Source organism: Ilyonectria robusta, assembly GCF_021365365.1.
Source record: "Ilyonectria robusta strain PMI_751 chromosome Unknown BGZ61scaffold_152, whole genome shotgun sequence".
Classification (NCBI taxonomy): Eukaryota; Fungi; Ascomycota; class Sordariomycetes; order Hypocreales; family Nectriaceae; genus Ilyonectria; species Ilyonectria robusta.
Window position 1 is genome coordinate 1 of NW_025764586.1, and position 21031 is coordinate 21031.

General features: G+C 42.9%; 6 protein-coding genes across 6 annotated transcripts; 4 read left to right on the forward strand and 2 right to left on the reverse strand.

Moving 5' to 3' along the window:
• Positions 1–1354: 1354 nt before the first annotated feature.
• BGZ61DRAFT_319832 (uncharacterized protein) lies at positions 1355–1576 on the reverse strand (the record flags this gene model as incomplete). Its single annotated transcript, XM_046238920.1, has 1 exon — positions 1355–1576. A coding segment is annotated over one exon (222 nt), but the record flags the coding sequence as incomplete, so codon positions are not given.
• Positions 1577–9268: 7692 nt separating this feature from the next.
• BGZ61DRAFT_316594 (uncharacterized protein) lies at positions 9269–9703 on the forward strand (the record flags this gene model as incomplete). The annotated part of the gene is made up of 1 exon (XM_046238874.1): positions 9269–9703. A coding segment is annotated over one exon (435 nt), but the record flags the coding sequence as incomplete, so codon positions are not given.
• A 1375-nt stretch (positions 9704–11078) lies between these two features.
• On the reverse strand, positions 11079–12910 carry BGZ61DRAFT_61171 (uncharacterized protein). Its single transcript, XM_046256913.1, has 2 exons — positions 12564–12910; positions 11079–12506 (listed from the first exon to the last, which is right to left on the reverse strand). Exons 1-2 carry the CDS (start codon positions 12786–12788, stop codon positions 11250–11252), a joined length of 1482 nt encoding a protein of 493 aa, XP_046092947.1. The 5' UTR covers positions 12789–12910; the 3' UTR covers positions 11079–11249.
• A 276-nt stretch (positions 12911–13186) lies between these two features.
• BGZ61DRAFT_542559 (CgERG11 protein) lies at positions 13187–14898 on the forward strand (the record flags this gene model as incomplete). Its single annotated transcript, XM_046255208.1, has 3 exons — positions 13187–13432; positions 13508–13705; positions 13771–14898. The coding sequence occupies 3 exons, from the start codon at positions 13187–13189 to the stop codon at positions 14896–14898; spliced, it is 1572 nt and encodes a 523-aa protein (XP_046092948.1).
• A 2350-nt stretch (positions 14899–17248) lies between these two features.
• On the forward strand, positions 17249–18924 carry BGZ61DRAFT_595304 (voltage-gated potassium channel subunit beta-3). Its single transcript, XM_046256889.1, has 3 exons — positions 17249–17640; positions 17762–18269; positions 18373–18924. The coding sequence occupies exons 1-3, from the start codon at positions 17612–17614 to the stop codon at positions 18871–18873; spliced, it is 1038 nt and encodes a 345-aa protein (XP_046092949.1). The 5' UTR covers positions 17249–17611; the 3' UTR covers positions 18874–18924.
• Positions 18925–19975: 1051 nt separating this feature from the next.
• Positions 19976–21031, forward strand: BGZ61DRAFT_469936 (chaperonin 10-like protein; the record flags this gene model as incomplete). The annotated part of the gene is made up of 3 exons (XM_046248017.1): positions 19976–20232; positions 20290–20898; positions 20950–21031. Coding segments are annotated over exons 1-3 (868 nt in total), but the record flags the coding sequence as incomplete, so codon positions are not given.

The window sequence follows — 21031 nt, forward strand, 5'->3', positions numbered from 1 at the left end:
AGAGAAACCTTAATCTCATGCAGGCAGGCTAGAAAGCTCTGCTGTGGACTGGCACTGGCTGGAATCCCGACTTAGGGGGAATAGGTTAGAAGACTAAATAAATTCAGCGTGTATGTGTATTCGAGCTTCTGAATGAATGCGGATAATACTTGTACCCTCTGATACAACGTAATCCCCGAGCGTTGACCCTCCCCGAGCGATGATTCCGCCCAAGAGGGCCGATGGCTTCGGTATTGGAATACTGGGCAACCAGGATACCATTATCAGTCTCCATACCAACGGGGCAATAGATACGGAACTGGCTTTAGGCATGGAGGCGAAGAAATCGACTTAGAGACCATTGATCGGAAAATAGCCTGTCGTCAAGTAGAGGGCACGGCAGAACAGGCGTAAAAGTAATTAGCGGGCAAGGGACGGGCCGCTCAGCCCTGAACTAGAGACCAGGTTGCGACTTTACGAGCAGATAGTTTTCGACTTTTATAAGAAGCTTGCTATATAGCGAGCTATAGTTTTATATAGGATGTTTGTATTTTACTTAAAATAAAGTTTTCTTAATAGTAATATTATACTAGACCCCTCTGTATTTATATAATAGTATTGGAAAAACCCTATAGGAAAACTATTACTAAGGGTAAGAGAGATTTAGAAAACTAGAGCTATATCTCTATCTACTAATTTGGTATAGGCTACTAAAGCTTTTAATATTATATTTAAGCTATATAAGTTTTGGTGATAGTTAGGTACGGGCTATATAACTTAAAGTCTGTAAATATTAACTTAAAGGTAAAGTTATTAACAATAATATTATAAAGGAGCTTCTTCCTCTAGTTAGGGTTATTCTTATATTTTCAACCCTTCTTATCTTTAACTTTAGCAAGTTTGAGATTCTATTTACATCCTCTTAAGGTGTACTATTAATAAAAAGAGTATTTATAAAATATTTTTCCAGGACCTTCTTCTTATAGGTCTAGTTGTTAACGTATATTCCTCCTCTAGCAGGCCCGATATAAGAATAGTAAACTTTAGGCCGATACTATACTATTTACTAGTATACCGACCTATATAGTAATATATTTTAGCCCAATTTATAGTTCTAATTAAATTAAATACTCCTAGTAAGAAAATTTATATATTCTATATTATCTCTATATTACTTACTTACTCTAGTGCAATACTTATTATATACTTAATAGATACCGGTAGCTAGTATATAGGTAAGAGTAGTAATTACTTTAATATAACTTGGCGTACTAAGCTTCCTAATAGTAGCAGCAATAAGTATATTAAGGAGAAAGCTAAATTACTGAAATATTACGTTGTATTGTAAAATTTCCTACTAGTTATTCTATATAATAAAGGTATTGATTATTACGGGAACTATAATTTTAAAGAGACTCGAGTTGAATATTATAATTATAGTAGCTGCTGCAATATAATTATTTGCAGTAAACTTAGTAATTTCGTAAGATATTAGTAGATTGAGAAGGGAGACTGAATTTAGATTAGTAAAGAGGCTAAAAAGATACTCGGTATTGAGCTTACATCCGGGGAAATTATAAGTAATATTAACGCATCCTTATACCTATAAGTATATTAGCACTCGGTAACTATACCTAAAGGCTTCTTATTTTGTATTTTCTATAAAAAAGGTTGAGTTAATAATCTTAGTCTATTTAAGGTTGGCGGGATATAGAAAATTATTTTAAAATTTAGTCTCTAACTTCTAAAGCTTATTATATGTAAACTTAGGATAATTTTAAGATCTATAAGAAGCTATATATATTTATTATTAGTAAGAATAAGATATATTAATATATATTATATTAAGTAACTAATTAGTTACTTCTTTATATAAGGTTATAGACTTAAATATAAGAATATTATAAAGATACCTATAGATATTATTAAAGAGGTAAATTAAGTAAATAAAAAAGTAGTTTATAGCTTAAATATAATTATAAGGGATTTATATAGGAGTAAAAATAACTTTAAATAAAATATTAATAAATTAATATAAAAGTTATACTTAGAAGTACTTATAAATAAAAGTTTAATATATTATTAATAATATAACTATCCAATTTTAATAGAATGTAATAGTAATAGTTAAATTCTATAGGAAAATCTAGATATATAAAATATTAATAACTAAGTAAAAAAAAGAAACTTATAGTAGTATTAATACTATTTTATATATATATTATGCTATCTCATATATATATTGCTAGAAAAGATTATACTATTAATAATACTACTATAAAGGTAAATTTTAAAAGATTTTAGCTGCTATTAATTTACTAATTAATTAATATATAAAACTTAAATCTTATTTAGATTTAAAGACTTAGAAATTCCTTATATTAAGGTAGTAATTGCTTATTATATCTTTAAGTAAACTTCTATTTATAATAGTAAAAACCTATAGAGGTTTCTAATTTAGTGAAAATTAGCTAGGGAAATCTTTATATATATATAGAAGTTTTTTTAAGTAGTAATATTATTAGATATTCTTAGTTATATTTTATAAATCCAGCCTTAATTATTTAGAATTATATACTTCCTTCCTTTATATTATTAACCTTACTATTAATTTATTAAAGGATAAAATTATATACTTCTACCTTATAATAAAAGTACTTTAGTTTTTTAGTATATTACTAGCTATATATTAAACTTTAAAAGAAATTTAAATAAAATAGTAAAGATATTTAAGTTTTACTTAGTAGCTTATAGTAATTTATAATATCTATAATAGATATATATTTAGTTATTTAAAATACCTTTTATAAGTTATAATTCTTAACTATAAAAATTCATAATAGTAATTAAGAAAATAGATAAATAAAATAATCTTGCTATTTTAAGAAGCCTACTATTTTATATATTAATAGAGAGTAGAAACTGTAAAATTTAGGGGAATATCTTATAACTTACTTAAAATTCTTTTAGTAGTAAGATTTTTAGACTAGAAGAAGAAGGCTATTTTTATTCCATTTTAAATTATACTAATCCTTAACTTAAAATACTAATATAAATTTAGATTGTACTTAAGCTTAGGTAGAATTTCTCTTAGAATAAATAAATTATATTACTAATATTATTAATTAGAAGAAATTTAATATTTGTAAAGTAGGTAAAGAAACTCTACTATAATATTAGTAATATATTATATCTTATTTTCTTTTTAATTTATATAAGTTTATAAAATTATTAGAAATAAAAACCTACTTAATTATTTTATTTCTTATAACTTTCTTTATATTTAGTAATATATTCTATATATTCTATATTAGGAAAATACTATGCTACTAGATTTATAATCCATATAAAATACCTCTAGCAATAATATATAGGTTTATTATAGAAATAGCAAGTTAGGAAGCTTTTAATTTTATAGTATATACTAAATTATATAGAAGAAAAGCCTATTTTCTTATACTTATCTAGTTAGAATTATATATATAAAGTAAAAATCTTTCTTAATTCTAGCCTGTATATTTATATCTAATTGCATAATGTTTTAAATAATAGCAATTAAAGTATATATTAATAATATATATCTATAGATATAATCTAAGAAGCCTTAAAAATAATAAGTTATTAATAGTAGTAATAAATAAGATTAAGGTACCTAGAAAATAACTTTAATAATTTTAAATACTATAGGCTTAATATTTACTATATAATTTAAGTTATTATATTAAGGGCTAATATTAAGAAGAATACTAGCTATAGATAATAATACCCAGCTAAAGAGTACTTATAATATAATAATAATAAGAATTTTATTTAGGTTTTTTAAAGGATATATTTATACTAGTTATCTAACTTATTAATATAAAGCTTTTCTTATTTTAAACTTAACTTTATAAGCTTACTCTATAATATATAATTAGGTAATAAACCTTCTATAAATATAAGATTGTAAGTAAGAATAAGTATATAAGTAGATTTAGTTAATTTATATTATTAGATATTATTATTAGGTATTTTTTGTACTTTATAAATAGGCCTAAAGAGATATAAATAATAAATATATTTTATAAATAATTATGAAATTATATATTGTAGATATAAGATTCTTATTTTTAAGTTAATATTATATATTAGCAGTACTTCTATATATCTATTCTTACTTATAATTCCATTACTATAAGAGGTTAATTTAATTATTAAAAGAATTAGTATAACCTAGTGGGTATTAAATCTAGTTTTAAGGTATAGCCTAAGTATATAGCTAAAACCTAATATTAGCTTCTAACTAATTAACTCAATCTTGGAGGCTTTATTATATATATAAAGAGAAGAACTAAGTAAGAGTTACTTAAACTTCTATGGGAAATAATCTTCTTATTTGCCTATTGCCTATAAGGTCTATATGCCTATATATATATGAGTAATATGCCTGTAGACTTTAGTAGGAAGTGAGAATAATTAGAAATATCTTTTTTTAGAACCTTACTACCTCAATAGGAAATTAGAATTTACATTAGGGAGTTAAGGAAGTGTTAAGCGATATGGACAGCTATAATTATCATTCCCTATTATATGCTACCGGATTGCTTTGAGTTCTAAAGTATATAAAAACTAGTATTAGACTTAGATTAGAGAAGTATATAGCATTAGACTTTTTAAATAAGTATATTTCTTTATATAATAATAACTAGTTTATAAGTTTATTATATCCTAGCAAAATATCTCTAGGATATCTAGTTTGAAGTAATTTAGAGCTACTACTTTACTTAAGAATTTTTTCTTAAAATATTATTTAAACTTGCTCTATTTTTCTTTTTTTATCTATTTTAAAACTCTACTAGTTTTATAGCAGTTAACTAAAGAGGTAAGTAAAAGTAATAAGTACACTTTATAGACTAACTAGAATTAGATATTAACCTAGGCCTATTATTGATATTTTATCTTATAAAGTAATATGCTAATATAGTATATTACTAGAAGAATAATAACTTACCTGAAGATAAGGTTTCTTATTATTTTAATAACTGCCTATTAGTATAAGTAGAGAATACTACAACCCTAGTAGAATTTAAAAAGTAAGCTTATAAAGAGCTTCTTATAAGTTAAGTTATAATTCTAGCCTAGCTTTTATTTTCCCTCTTATTATTACTACTACTACTAAAAACTTCTTTAAATACCTAAGCGCCCCAGTAAGTACTTATAATATCTCTTTTATAACCCTAGAAGATTTCTTAATATTATAATATTAAGTCCTCTAAGCTAATTAATTATTAGTAGTTTACTTCTTACTGACATAATAGAATTTATAGCTACTAACTATATCAATAACCTTATAATTATCTCTTTTTAAGATTTAGTATTAATTTAAAGTTAGCTTTTTAATTTTATATTTATCTATATACTAATAGATATTTATAGCAGCTATATAGTATACTAGGGTTTCTAGATATCTTAGGTAGATACTTATAACTATATTTTCTAAGCAATAAGAACTACTATAATAAGAAATCCGGGATTCTATATTATTATTATAAGCCATAGCCTAGACGGAGCTATTACAAATCTCGCCGTAGCAGAACTAAGAAATAATAGGTATAATATAGCTTTAGTAATTTTACAATAGCCTAATAGCATTCTAGATTTACTTATATATTACTAGTATATATTTAGCGCTCCCCGTTTTAAAGACGACGCCCTCAGCATATATATTACCAATTAAGCTGGGGGTAATTATTACATCACATATTACAACAACCCAGTCCCACATATACCACCTATATTAGTCGGCTATATACATATTAGTCTGGAGTATTATATCTTAACCCCTAATCTCGCGCCTATTACTGCTGCCGATATCAGGGTATACCCAGGCATTAAAAATACCGATTGTAACGGGGCGTGGATAATACCGGACATCCTAGCGCATATCCAGTATTTTGACATAACGGGGCTTTGTTATCTAGCTCTGGACGTCTAAGAGGGATAGCAAGCTGGTATTCGCACACTATGGCTAGTTGAGCGGCGTTTCATACATTGTCCTTACTCTATGTATTAGGTTTTATCCAGCAATCTAGGGGTTGGCCAATTGTTAGCCTTCACTGTAACGTCACTATAACCTTCTAGCTAAATGCGGTCAGGGAGCGTTCCTTTTCCAGAGCCTGTGTTCCTGTGGTCATTTGACGAAAGAGTACAATTCCATCGAAAATGATTACTATTCTTACAGTTAAGGCCAGCCGCCGGATCTCGCGGATATTTAGTTACAGCTAGTACGAACTCGTCTTCCTAAGGAGAACTAATACATTATGTCCCAAATTTGGTTAGCAGTTCGGCCAGGACCCCCTGAATCGGAGTCCCAGATCTTGTCCTTCTGCTCCTCGTGTTATGTTTTGTATCTAGATCTGACCCTACGGGTCATCTCAATCCATCTATTACCTTTCAGGAGCAGCCGACGAAATCGGGCTCTCGACTCTGCGGAGTCATACCCACTAATCTCAGCCTCTGCCACCGATCCCATGTCTTGTTAGTCTCGGAGTCTGGCAGTTGAGTAGCACCACCTGGACATGATAAAGGAGTCTTTGCGCGAAGAATGTGGAAGGTTGTGGGGCTTGGCAGGGATCACTGTTCGTTGGTTCGTGAGGTGGGAGGTCGAGTGTGAGACGCTGACGGAAAACGCCGAATCTGAAGGACCCATCTCCTTCGGTCGCGGCGTCGGCTTCCACAGACGACTTTAGATTACTTCAGTATTGTCATTTCCCGCCTCCGATTGCAACGCTTCAAAACGGTGCGCCCTGAGAGCCAAACTCGGAGGCCCGAGAGCCAAGCGACTCAGCGATGCCTTGTATGCCAGACGTTGGCCAGCCAGGACTCCCGAACAGAGGGTGGCTCAGAATATAATGTGGAGCTGCTATAGCTTGTACAAGGTAGAGCGACCCATCGAACTCTAGTACAAATAGGTGATTTGTAATAATTGGCGACTGCACGGAAGGCTCTGTAATCATTCCGATCAAGGCATAATGAATTTTCAAGCACTAGGTCAGCGACATTGGCTTATGGATCTCACACCAATAGCTTTATCATCAACCACCTGGTACTAGAAAACCTAAACCTGGTTGTGCGACCTAGAAGGTGGATCAGGGTAATATGAGATAGAATGCTGTGCAGGCCAGGCATAATCTCAACGAGACTCAGGAAACAACTGTACTTAGTAATCCAGCTGTGTTTCAAGTAAAATCTACGGGCTAGAGTACCCCACCACTAAGGAGAGGTTAAGGGCAGGGTGGCCATCGATAAAAATATCGATTTTATCGTCGATCAATATTGTATCGACCCCTATCGATGTCGACCTCACCGAGTTGATGCCGCAAGCCTGCTTAGCCTACTCAGTAATATATGAAAGAAATGTGCTGCATTTCACCAGAATCGCATATTACGACACCCTGGAGATACGCATGATGTCAGTAAACCTGTCCGTCGCGGTCTAATGGCTGTCCTTTCTCTATGGAGCCCCCCGGATCCAGGCAGTCTCCCTTTACGACCAGGCTCTACCCCTTGCTGAAATTAAATCTAACCCCTGTATTCATTAGTGTATTTTAAACTGATGTGGAGTTTTCTACGATCGTCGCCGCAGCTATGAGAGGGGTCACCAGTATCACAAAGGGTGATGCGCCATCCGCAGAAGAAAAGAAATGCCAAACGAAACCCGCGGATACTAAGAGACCCGCGGACATCAGTATACATCTCCGTCCGGCCCGAACAATATTGCGTGGGCAGGTAAGTTCGTACTAGCCGTAACTCAATGCTGGTGGTTGCGCCGGGCGTCCAGCCTTCCATGTAAGCTTGCTAATCATGCTGCTGTAAAAATTAACATTTGCAAATTAACTTCGAGAATGGGACAACACAGGTACTCCGTAGTTCTCGAATCGTCATGCTCTTGATTGACCGTGCGGGTTTGGGATCCCTAAAACGAGGGTATCATGAAGAACCCGAGGCCGTTTACATTTCTAAGTTGACATGTAATCATGGAACTAAATCGAGATTTGGGAGGGTGAGGATTCCAACTTGAAACCGGAATTCCTCGGCCGTCAGAAAAATGACGGTTTAGTAGTATTGACAGGGGGCTCTTCGGCACAGCGGAACGGGGCGTTTGGTACTTGGGTTAGCTTTTCTAGAAAAGTATAATTACAAAGTTTAAAGGCATTAAAAATTCCGATCTTGCTGAGGCATATGAACAGGTTCATCAACTTCCAGGGGCTGAAGAAGTCCGAGCGTAGGGCTTGGATTATCCACCGCTGCTGAGTGCTGGTATTTTCATACAGTGAAGACATTTCCCGCACCTCCGAGTCGGGCTTGGAGAACAACGGTGGACAAGGCCGGGGCATAGCATGGTGCAATTCATTGGTCAGGTTTGTTCCAGCATCAACAGCACACAATCCTGGGCAATAAGTACGCTAGACACGCAGAGAGCATTCGCAAATGCCAGCGATCGCCATGTCTTGACGAACTCCACTTGCTTGGCACCGGCTTATGCCATTACTACAAGAAAATAGGGGCAACTCGTGTTGGTACACTTAAATTAAATTAAATTAAATCAATATACGTGTTATATAATCATGCCGAGTTTGTCTGCTCGATGCGCGCTGTCACTCGATATAAGTCGATCGTTTGAGTTATTGTTCCAGGCTTGGGTTCATCCTGTCGTTCTTATTGCCATTTTTTTTATCTGGTAAATCGATCGTTACTACACCGGAATTCTCCCTTTTACACCGGATAGGTTGGTGATCTAAGTATCATGGGTCCCACAAACCTCATCGCTTGCACTCTGCTTCTTGCGGTAGGAGCACAGGCAGCCATCCCGAGGATTCGCGGGTTCAGACTGACTTGGGCCGACGACTTTAATAGTTTCCCTAATGCTCTATCCGATGACTGGAACTGGATTATTGATATAGGTACCAGCTATCCTGGTAGTCCTCAGTCTTGGGGTACTGGCGAAATCTAGATATATATAAATAGCACCGAAAATATCTGTATTAATAGTAAGGGCAATTTTTTAATTACTACTCTATAGAGCTCTTCTAGTATATAGATATGTTTCTAAATTGAGATTTAATAGATAGATTTTATAGTATAACTAGAAGGGAAAATATAAATCCAGGCCAATCTAAAGATTCCCTACCTGGATAATAATAGTATTAGATATTAAACTGCTTTTTAGATATTTAGTAGTAAGTATTATAGTAATTACTAATATAAAAATACTATTCTAATTCAGTCTAAAAGTAGCTATTATAACTAATATAGAAACTGGCTATCTATTAGAGAGTATAATATTATAGAGAGCATTAATACCCTTAGCTGGGCCTGGGGCGTACTATATTACAGCACGAACCCTGGAGGGCCTTGTAATAAACCTAATAGTATAGGCAGCAGCAAACCATACCCTAACAGCTCTTGTACAGGGAACTTCCACACCTACACTATCGAGGTTGATAGGATAGAATATCCCGAAACGCTTAGCTGGTTTGTCGATAGGGAGCAATTCCACCAAGTCAACGAGACGCAATTGCCGGAAGACGTTTGGGAGAAGACGGTGCACCGCTCTTATTTTATTCTCCTGAATATGGCTATAGGCGGTGGCTTCCCGAACGGCGTTTTTGGTGGTCCGACGCCGACCAACAGTACTATTTCAGGAGGCACGTACGAGATCCGATATGTTGCTGTGTATAACTCGATCGGCTATCACCATCACTAAGATTCTGCTGCTCCGTTACCTTTACCATTTCTTTGGCCCCTGACGCGAATCCAAAGGCTGAAATGCTTTGTGAGCGTGAAAGGGTCGGTTTGTTCACATAGGATTAGTTTTATTTATATAGGCGTCCCCAGCTGCGTCCCATGTCACCATAGTAGAATCAGATGCTACAATTTACTGCTACCTAAGAAATGTGATATTCGACTGTGACTTCCTGCAGGTACAACTAGAGTCCTGGGTTCGAAAATATAGAGCAGTAGAGCCGGCAACTTATATATAGTAAACCTTTTAAACTCGCTTATTCGTTTATACGCCGTAGCTTAAACATGAGAAACTGTAGAATCCGTCTTGCTCAGTCCGCTACAATGGCGCACAGCTCGACGTCGGCGCCCTTTTCGAGCAGCAGCTTAACGATGGCCTCGTGGCCTTTACGGACCACCTCCGATAGCGACGTCCGACCATCTTTGTCCTTGCACTCGACGTCGGCGCCCTCTCGAGTAGCAGCTTGACGATAACCTCGTGCCCATTCCATGCAGCCCGCTGTAGCGGCGTCTGACTATATTTGTTATTGCACTCGACGTCGGCGCCCTTCTCGAGCAGCAGCTTGATGATGGCCTCGTGCCCGCTAGCGACGGCCCATGATAGTGGAGTCCGACCATGCTCGCTGTCTTTCGCCTCGACCTCGGCGCCCTTTTCAAGAAGTAGCTTGACGACCCCTGCGCATGTCACATGCCTTCTTAGGCCATCTCACCGGTTGCGCAACCCAGCTGCCCGGATATCTTCTTGGACTAGCACGTTGATCAGGACCGCGGCGTTGATCAGGATGGGGCCAGGTTGTTGACGAAGGTGCGCTAGAGTCCATCCTCAAACTACCGGTTGATATCGAAAGTTATTTGATATCGAAAGTTATTTGGAACTTTCCTGCACACTAATGCAAATGGCTTACGCGCGTACTAAGGTACGCTAGGGCACAGACCAAGTTTGGTGCAGAGTCCTGACTTATGTGACAGTTGTGAGATGCGCCGATGTACGAATACGAACTTTCTGAATGCGAGGAGTGGTCTTGCGCCGTTGGCTTGGCGCCTCCTAAGCCCTACTCAAAACCACCCGCCTGCGTTGTTGGCCCCCTGAATTCGACAGGCTGGCAATTTGTACGCGATCGCACAAACCACCTCTTTCTCCCGTAACGCATTTCGGAGTGTTGACAACCTCTACCCCTATACGTCATCTCCTACCTTCCGCGACAAAGTGGCCTGCTAGACGTCTGGTACCTAGCTGTTCACCGTTTCTGCCGCCCCATTCGATTGCACGAGATGTCGTCCACTGCCGTACGGTTTACGGTATCCCTCTCATCATATCTTCGAGTTTGCAGCTGCATGGAAGGCTTGAAATACTCTCTCTCGAGGCCCAACGCCATCCCATGGGCTGAATAACGATTAGAAGTTACTGATAACTGTACACGCGGACACTACAAAACACCTAAATCAATAGTGGAATTCATGGACCCAAATAGCACCTCTCCAACCAATCACATCCCCTTCAAAGCCTCCTCGATCCCCAGCCATTGAGACGCGCGCAAAGTACCCGCCGACCAGTAATTCCCAGCTGTATCCTTCCCGAAAATAGGAAACGAGTACCGGCCAGAGAAGCCATTCAAATGTGTTATGACCTGGACATACGACGGCCTCCCAAGCGTATTAGGCCGCTCCATGAGTTGGGGATACGGCTTAAGGTTAGCACTCGCGGTAGAAAAATCAACATCAAACAATCTACCCTTGGTCCAATTGCTGAAGTTTAGCATTTGAGTGCTCGAGTCGCCGAAGATGGGAGCCCGTCCAGTTGCCTCTGTTGCCGTCTTGAGGAGTGCTGCGAAGGCTTCGATTTGCTCCCGTGTCCCTTGTTCCTGGATTGATTGTCGCACTTGTGATGCCACATAGCTGAGGGGCTTGTTGAAGACATCTGACGCCGACATGAAAGCAAACACCGCATACACAGCATTCGACATATAGGCAGTGCCGGACGGCAGAAGGTCGTTGGCTAGCACACCTCGTAGACTGAAACCGTTCGAGATGAGGATGGTTCTGGTTGATGTTCGGGGCAGATGTTGAATTGCCAATCGAGTCCACCAGGCGCTAATGATATCGCCATCGCTGAGGAATGGCTCGCTACCGCTAGCATCCTGAGCAGCGAGCTCCTGAATAGCTGTCTGCTTCATGGCCTGCAGGTATGAATGCGGCAAACACACGACGCGAGTCTCCTCTTCACGCCACCACAGCTGCTCAAACATGTAGCGAGCAACGAAACCGAGCATGCCAAGCCCGGTTACCTGGTAGCTAGCAAGCATAGATTGCTCGACTGGCGTAGAGCCAAGAGTGGCCAATGGGTCAGCATTGAAGCCGTGAAAGGGGGGCACTCGGTCTTCCTGACCGCTAAGTACAAGGCTCCACGCATTCAACAACGTCGCCATCCCCATTGCATCGAGGAATGTATGCGGCCAAGACAACGATACCAACGTCGCGTCTTCGAATGAGACAATGTAGAGGCATAGCTGAGGTTCATCTGCGAAGAGATAATCATCAAGCTTCTTTGGAGCATCCGGGCGGCGAACAAGAGAGATGAAGTCTGCAGGGTTGGCTTGTACCGATGGACGACTGCTCATTTTGGGCAAACGAGATGCGAGAGGATGATCCTTAATGTTTATGTCGTGTTTGATTCTCGTGTACGAGAAGCCTGGTCTTGTCTCATCGAAACTTGTTGGGATGTGGTATTCCAGCCTACCGGCCTCCTTATTTGCCCTTTAGTCAGCACCTGATCGTTTGTTTGATCACGGATGATAACTTGCATTCATCCGCAGCCTTGCGCCGAGCTTCCTCCAAGCCCCCAGTTCCATCAGGCTCACCAAGGCAATACGGAGCGTTTCGCTGTCCAGAGCATCGTCAAACCGAAGCGTCAAGTCCAGAACTATCGATCGATGGACGGGCTGATCATCAAGAAAATGTAGGGGAATGATTGTGTCTGTTGGAATGGTCGCCGGCTGGGTCGGCTTCATTGGACTGAATGGCCACATGACACTGCTTGGCAACGGGCCTAGATCAGGGATAGATTAATAAAACGTGAAAATGACCGAGAAACGTGAACAACTCAGACAGACATGAAGAGAACAGGAAGCCCTTTAAGATTTGGGCCGGGCCAGACTTAGTAATTGACTAATATTCGCAATGGATTGATTGATGTAGTGGGCTTGTCGGACGACGGGACAGGCCGGACTCCGTGATACGAACACGAAAAATCTCTTGGCGTGATTGCGTAAATTGGGGCCGCTTTTGTGAGCGAATGGCTGGCCACCATGGTTTAACCCACCACCTGCCCAGTCCGCCTCCATATCTTACCACGTCTGTGTACAACTCCAGTCGAATTCCCATGCGCTGGTTAATTGCGTGGCTTTTTTGAACATTCTTGTCAATCATGGGCCTTTCCCAGGGCATTACGGCGCCATTGCCCCAGCAATTCCACTCTCTGGGCGCCGTGTCGCGAGTCAGTGTCATCTTAGGCGTCATCGTGCTCCTCGCCGTCGCACTCAACGTCGCCTCTCAGTTACTCTTCAAGAACCCACGCGAGCCCCCTTTAGTCTTCCACTGGTTTCCCTTCATTGGTAGCACCATCGCCTACGGTATAGATCCCCCAGCCTTCTTTCAGCAGAACCGGGACAAGGTACGATCTACTCACCCCTGGAAGGCTAATGCCCCCATTTGCGTGTCCTCGCAACTAACGGATACCTCTCAACAGCACGGTGATGTCTTTACTTTCATTCTCTTGGGCAAGAAGACGACTGTCTGCATCGGTCCTCAGGGCAATGATTTCATCTTGAACGGCAAGATTCGTGATGTTTGCGCCGAAGATATCTACACTGTCCTGACTACTCCCGTTTTTGGCAAGGATGTTGTCTACGACTGTCCCAATGCCAAGCTGATGGAACAGAAGAAGGTAATCGCGTCCCCAGCGCTGCTTATATGAGGATGAGGATGGTGCTTACGCGAGGTGCTATACAGTTCATGAAAGTTGCCCTGACAACCGAGGCCTTCCGCTCCTACGTCCCAATCATTTCCTACGAGGTCGCCAACTACTTCAAGAAGTGCCAGGATTTTAAGGCAAAATCCGGCATCATTAATATCCCCCCCAAGATGGCTGAGGTTACGATTTTCACCGCGTCACATACTCTGCAGGGCGCCGAAATCCGGAATAAGTTCAACGAATCTCTCGCTGCTCTATATCACGATTTAGACATGGGCTTCTCCCCGATCAACTTCATGCTACACTGGGCACCCCTACCCTGGAACAGGAAGCGCGATCACGCCCAGCGCACCGTTGCCCAGATTTATATAAACAGCATAAACGAGCGCCGCGCCAATTGCCAGACTGGCGGCCTGGATATCATGACCCATCTGATGAACTCGACCTACAAGGACGGTACCCGGGTCCCTGATCACGAGGTTGCCCATATGATGATTGCCCTCCTCATGGCCGGCCAGCACTCCTCCTCCTCCATCGGCTCCTGGATCATGCTGCGCCTTGCCCAGAACCCCGCCATCATGGAGGAGCTCTACCAGGAGCAGGTGCGCGTTTTCGGCACTGATCTGCCGCCCCTCGCGTACGAGGACCTTGCCAAGCTTCCCCTAAACCATGCCATTATCAAGGAGACCCTTCGTCTACACGCGCCCCTCCATTCTATTATGCGCGCTGTCAAGCACCCTATAGCCGTTCCTGGCACTCAATATGTCATCCCGACTACTCATAATCTCCTAGCCGCCCCCGTTTTCTCTGCCTCCGACCCAACCTACTTTCCCAACCCATCCTTGTGGGATCCTCACCGTTGGGAGGCTGGCTCCCCAAACGCCCCCATGATTGTTTGCAGCAATGCTGAAGAGGAAAGGGTCGATTACGGCTATGGCCTGGTCAGCAAGGGGACCGCCTCCCCTTACCTACCCTTCGGTGCTGGCAGGCATCGATGCATCGGCGAGCAGTTCGCCAACGTACAGCTGCAGACCATTACCGCCCAGATCGTCAGGTTATTCAAGTTCAGAAACACCGATGGGAGCGATAAGCTCGTTGGCACTGACTACGCCTCGCTCTTCTCGCGGCCTCTCGAGCCGGCGAACATCTATTGGGAGAGACGTTGAGCATCGTTGGCAAAGGAATATTAGCAGCGAGGGGCAAGGAGAGTGAGTTTACGCTTTCGAAGGGCGGATGTTTGGTCATGAGAGTGCTAGATGGATCTTAGGTTTTGGATGTCGTGGGCTACTTTACTCCACGGCCAGTGCTCCACTGTCGCGTTCAAACTGAGGCAAACAAAGATCAATGTTGGATCGAAAAACTCCCGATCTTGTTAAATTTTCGAGATAAAACCTATGATTCGAGTGCAGATGTCGCGATCTAATATGGAAAGCATCAATTCTTAATGTCATAGAAGCATCCTTGGACGCTATTACGAGCTTGATTATACATTGGATCACCCCTTTCTGGCTATGATTGTGATAGTTCAGTATTCGTACAAAGATGTCGGCTAGTAAGATGCTGGGCATGGTGGACTGCGTGCCTGTGTTGATGTCCAATTTCTTGCCTCGCTCCCAGAATAGAATCTAGCCTGATGAGAATATCGCGTCGGTATCGAGCTACGAAACGGAGTCTGAAACTATGGCTAATAGCAAGGACGTTAGTTAGAGTCGGTTTTGATACAAGACGTTGCCTGGGGAGGCAGAAAGGGGCCTAGCTCTTATGCCTCGAGGACCTCTCAAGTGAAAGTTTAGACCCCGGTTCGAGTTCGTAGGTGCCTTATACAGCTTGCATTTGCGTTGGAAAATGACATCGGACATAGCTTAATGGACTCGGGTTCGGGTTCGGACTCGGGCGAAATGTCGAACCCGTCGGTGTTATTCAGTGACCGATTGGCTAGCCACCCCGGCCGTAAGACTGGTTCCCCCACGTTGTTGATAACGGCTAAATAGTTCTTTTAAACTGTTGAGAGGTCCGAGATGTGTGTATTGATGATGTGTAACTAGCTGGCTAAGGCCAGGGAATTAGGGGGCGCACACTATTTATCATGGAAGGTACGGCGTGTCTAGGGTGATTTTGCCAATATCATAGTCCGGGGCCGGAATCTATCTTGTTGTTCAGGTTGCTCCTCGTTGAGAACTCGAGACACAATAGTACAGAACACAGTTTTACACAATATAGGCATCTCAAATAAGTTCAATGCTATGTAATACATAAGGAACCCAGGATCCCATTTGTAATTAGCCGAAGCGGTTGGAATATTTGAAGAATGCAGAAGGGAGTTTTAAGAAGGGACAAGGCCCGGAAGGAACTGTTGTCTTCTTATTCATTGTAACCCGGGGTCAGCTGCGAAGGCTAACATAGGGGTCTCGGATTTGAAGGAGTGGCTGTAAGGAGATCAATTTCGCTTTATAACGCATTAGAAAATTTATCAATTGGCGTGAAATTATTATTATCAATAAAAAGGGACTCGGTTTCACGGCTTATTACAAAAAATCGATTGAAATCGTGATATTGGCGGTGTTATGAAGGAGTGATGTAGCTATATAAGACTCTGTGATGTAAAGGGGGAGTTGTAGCTGCGGGAGGAAATTTTCAGTCATATGACGTTGCACGTGCGAAAAGTTATATGACTAGCAAAAAGGGGTGATTGAAAATAGCACGACTCTTGTCCAATTGCGTACAATTTGCCAGCCAGTCGAATTCAGGGGGGCCAACAACGCAGGCGGGTGGTTTGAGTAGGGCTTAGGAGGCACTAAATTAAGGGCGCGAGACTGCTCCTCGCATTCAGAAAACTCGTATTCGTATGCTGTGTGTCGTGCGCATACCAGGGCTCTGCGCCAAACTTGGTCTGTGCCCTAGCATACCTTAGTACGCGCGTAAGCCATTTGCATTAGTATGCAGGAAAGTTCCAAATAACTTGACAAGAGCCGCAGCTCCGTCAACATGGGCTCCCCATGATGGTGTTGTATTTGGATCTCGGAGCATAGTCTGGAGTGGTTATCAGTTTAGCGTGGTTGGAGGCGCCGTGTTTCAGAGATTCAACAACTAACCTCATCGCCACTAACTCGCATTCAGAAAATTCGTATTCGTATGCTGTGTGTCGTATGCATACCAGGGCTCTGCGTTAAACTTAGTCTGTGCCCTAGCATACCTTAGTACACGCGTAAGCTATTTGCATTAGTATGCAGGAAAGTTCTAAATAACTTTCGATATTAACCGGTAGTTTGAGGATGGACTCTAGCGCACCTTCGTCAACAACCTGGCCCCATCCTGTCAGATTTCCCCACTTCCCCGGCACGGGGTGGTCAGGGTTGGGAAACAAAGGACCAGAGCCGATCCAGACGGCGGCCTGACTCACGTCAAAGCGGTCTATCAAGGAACCCGGCCAAACTCAAACCTTAACTTATTATCGCTTGATATCCCACTACAGTATATATATGCAACTGGCTTACGTGCTAAAGGCTACGGAGTAATGTAGTATTCTCTATGAAACTTAGGATCTAAGTTGTAACTTTGTTCTTTCCCCCGGCCCCAGTGGCAGACATTTTATCCTGATTCTTTATCAGGCCAATCAAGCAGTCGTCTGCCCATCCCGAATGCAGCTCCTGTTTGGTCTACAAGCAATGGCAAAGGGATCTTGTAGCAGGGACAGAAGTAGTTTAAATTCATAGGCTGCTCTTTCATTCTGGACTTGCCAATCCTCATCAGTTGTACTCAACAGACCGGCATAATCTAATCCTTCCAAACTGCGAACGACACTCTCTGACCTCTCCACGCCCGTCGTTCTTACCAAGAACCCAGCTTCAGATCAGATATCTATCGACACGCGCAGAAACGATGGCGTCACCTGCTGTGAAATATGTAAAGTGCGTTCGTCCTCTGGAGATTAAAACTCAACGGAGGAGGGAAAACAATCAATCCCAGTGATGAGTTTTCTTCTATCTGCTGTTTCGAGTTCCTTGTCCAATATTAACATTCCGTCTTCAGGCTGGGAGACTCTGGCCTCAAAATCTCGCAAATCATTCTCGGCGGTATGAGCTTTGGCGACAAGAACTGGCAGCCCTGGGTTCTTGACCAGGAGGAGGCTATCCCGATCATTAAATACGCCTTCGACCGCGGCATCAACACGTGGGATGTTGCGGATGCGTATTCCAACGGCCGTTCCGAGGAAATCATCGGAAATGCCATCAAGAAACTCGAGATCCCGCGGTCCAAGTTGGTTATCATGACCAAATGCTTCCACTATGTCGACGAGACCCACGGGCCGATCAGCCCGGGGACGTTCAATATTAATGACGGCAAGCAGGTCAACCTCGTGGGCCTGTCACGGAAACACATTATGGATGCCGTCGACAAAAGTATAGAGCGGCTGGGCACATACATTGACGTCCTCCAAGTCCATCGGCTGGATCAGGGCACGCCGGGCGAGGAGATCATGAAGGCGCTCAACGACGTCATCGAGAGCGGCAAAGCGAGATACATTGGCGCGAGTTCGGTGAGATGCCCTCTCTTATACTGTTTCCATTTAGTGTCCCTATTTTCCTGTTGTTTCTGGTCCAGTTGGCTTTTCGCTTCTAGAGTTGACACCAGAACTATAGATGCCCGCCTGGGAGTTCCAGCGGCTCCAGAATATTGCCGAAAAGCATAACTGGCATAAGTTTATCTCCATGCAGGGGTTCTACAACCTGCTGTACCGCGAAGAGGAACGTGAGATGATCCCATACTGCAAAGCCACTGGTGTCGGCCTTGTGCCCTGGTCACCCTTGGGCGCGGGCGTGCTGACGCACCCCTGGTCCGACCGGTCCGACCCACGGGAGCAGTCGGATGTGTTCCTCAAGCTGCTCTTCCGCAGCCGGGAAGATTCTGCTGACCAGGCGATTGTGCAGCGTGTGGAGCAGCTGGCGACGAAGAAAGGGCTTAGCATGGCTCAAATTACGATCGCATGGGTCTTGGCCAAGGGTGAGATATCGCCCATCTGCGGCCTGGAGACGAGGGAGAGGATCGACCAGGCGATTAGCGCTCTGTCAGTCTCGCTCTCGGACGACGAGGTTCGGTTTTTGGAGGAGCCTTATCTCCCGCGGGAGATTTCCGGCTACTAGTTAGTTGTTTGAGCTCTTAGTCGTCATAGCTACCGAAGTTCACGAGATTTGTATCGAAATGCTGCCGCTTCTGCTCCCCTCTATTTCACCTTCTCGTCCCCATTGCCTGCTCCGGTCCATGTCCGCTAGTAGAGACCAGGGATGGTGGTGAAGTCATTATCCCCGTGATAACTGATGCTGGGGATGCGGATGGTCTGCTACGGGTGCTCAGTGAGACGGCCCACAGCCTAGCTCAAGAAACTTCACTTGATGATGGCCAAGACGAATCCTTAGGCATTACCAAACTGCCACCAATTGAATCGATCAGTTGAAGCTAGTGAATGCCTCTAAAGAAGCAACGTATTGTTATTATACGATCTACGAACTATGTAGAAATGCAGGATTTCCCTGCGGCAAGGGCGTATCGGTAGTAAGGGTGGCGGATGACACCAAATAGCAACATCCGTGTATGGTCCGAGCTCTGATCAGAGCCCACATAGCCTAAATAGGTTCTGCTGTCTGATAGGAACCCATCAATTTACACTGCTTCAGCACAGCAGCTGCGGGTAGGCTGCCAGTGTCCCTACGGCCTTAATATCGGGCCGATTTGTGCAACATGTCGGGAACATCGGATAACCTTGCTTCCTAGTTGCTGAGATCACGCCATCCAGTCGTAGGGAGCCAAGTAAACCAAACCGCACTATGACGTGTGCGAACGAGCCTTATAGAGGAAAGACCCTAGTGAACTCCAGTGCCCTAGGCTTATATGCAACCGGCTTACGTAGTATCCGTTCATTATCTTTAAGGTTTGCCCCTCACACCACCCTTGTTATGGCATGCAAACGGCTGACAGAGCTAGTTGAGTCAGCCTTCTACGAAACGTCAGGTGGGCGGTTTTTTCCTATGGCGTTTGCCAATCCCGCATCCCTAAGTGTACATCGGGGGACACGGTAACGCGGCAATCCGTGTCTTGGCATATTTAGCGTGTAAGTAAGGTTGCAGTACAATGACCGGCGGGGGCAACCACGAAACCCAATGGTCTGCCGAGTCAAGGCCGACATGCCAAGCGACTCAGGCACCTATATGTATGCCGATGGTGTGGCCATTATTTAAAGCCCAAGATCCGGCTCACAAAATCTGCAATTGCCATTCTTCAACCAAGAGACACCTTTGGAATTACAGAGATCCTTTCAAGCGTACACCATGACAACCATGGACTACAAGTTCGAAGGGTGGGTTGGCCTTGACCCAAGCGCCGCGGATGGCAAGATGGAGTGGCGGCCATTCGAACCCAAACCCTGGGAAGAGACAGATGTCGACGTCAAGGTCACACATTCCAGTATTTGCGGCACCGACTTACATACCCTACGGGGCGACTGGGTAAATCCGCCCCGCACGTTGGATGGTTCCGTCGAGTTCGCGCTAACTATTGTGAAGGGTCCAACCGACTATCCTATCTGTGTCGGACACGAGATAGTTGGAATCGCCGTGAGGGTGGGTTCAAAGGCCGAGGGAAATATCAAGGTCGGCAACCGTGTTGGTGTCGGTGCACAGGGGGACTCATGTCTCAGCCGAGACGGCGACTGTCAGCCATGCGCGGAAGGACTCGAGAACTACTGCCCCGGCGCTATTTATACATATGCCGGAGTACATCGTAACGGCGGGAAGGCCATGGGAGGACACGCCTTGTATCATCGTGCCCCGTCTCATTTTGTGGTGAAGATCCCGGAGGGCCTGGACTCCTCGGCGGCCGCACCTATGCTTTGTGCCGGAATCACGACGTTCTCACCTTTGCAGCAACACGGCGCCGGACCAGGCAAGAAGGTCGGGGTCATTGGGCTTGGCGGACTAGGGCACTTTGCCGTGCTCTGGGCGAAGGCGCTAGACGTGGACAAGCTCGTGGTGATTTCACGAAAAGGGGAAAAGAGGCACGACGCCTTGAGGATGGGTGCTGATGTCTATATCGCCACGGATGACGAGTCACACTGGGCTATGAACAATCAAGCGTCATTAGACTTGATCATCTCGACGGTTTCATCAACGAAGGTATGCGACTCCACAGGAACAGCTCGAAATTGCCTCGCTAACTCATCACAGATGCCATTCGCCGAGTATTTGTCTCTCTTGCGCTTGGGTGGTACCTTTGTCCAGCTTGGCGCCCCTGATGGGCCTTTGCCTC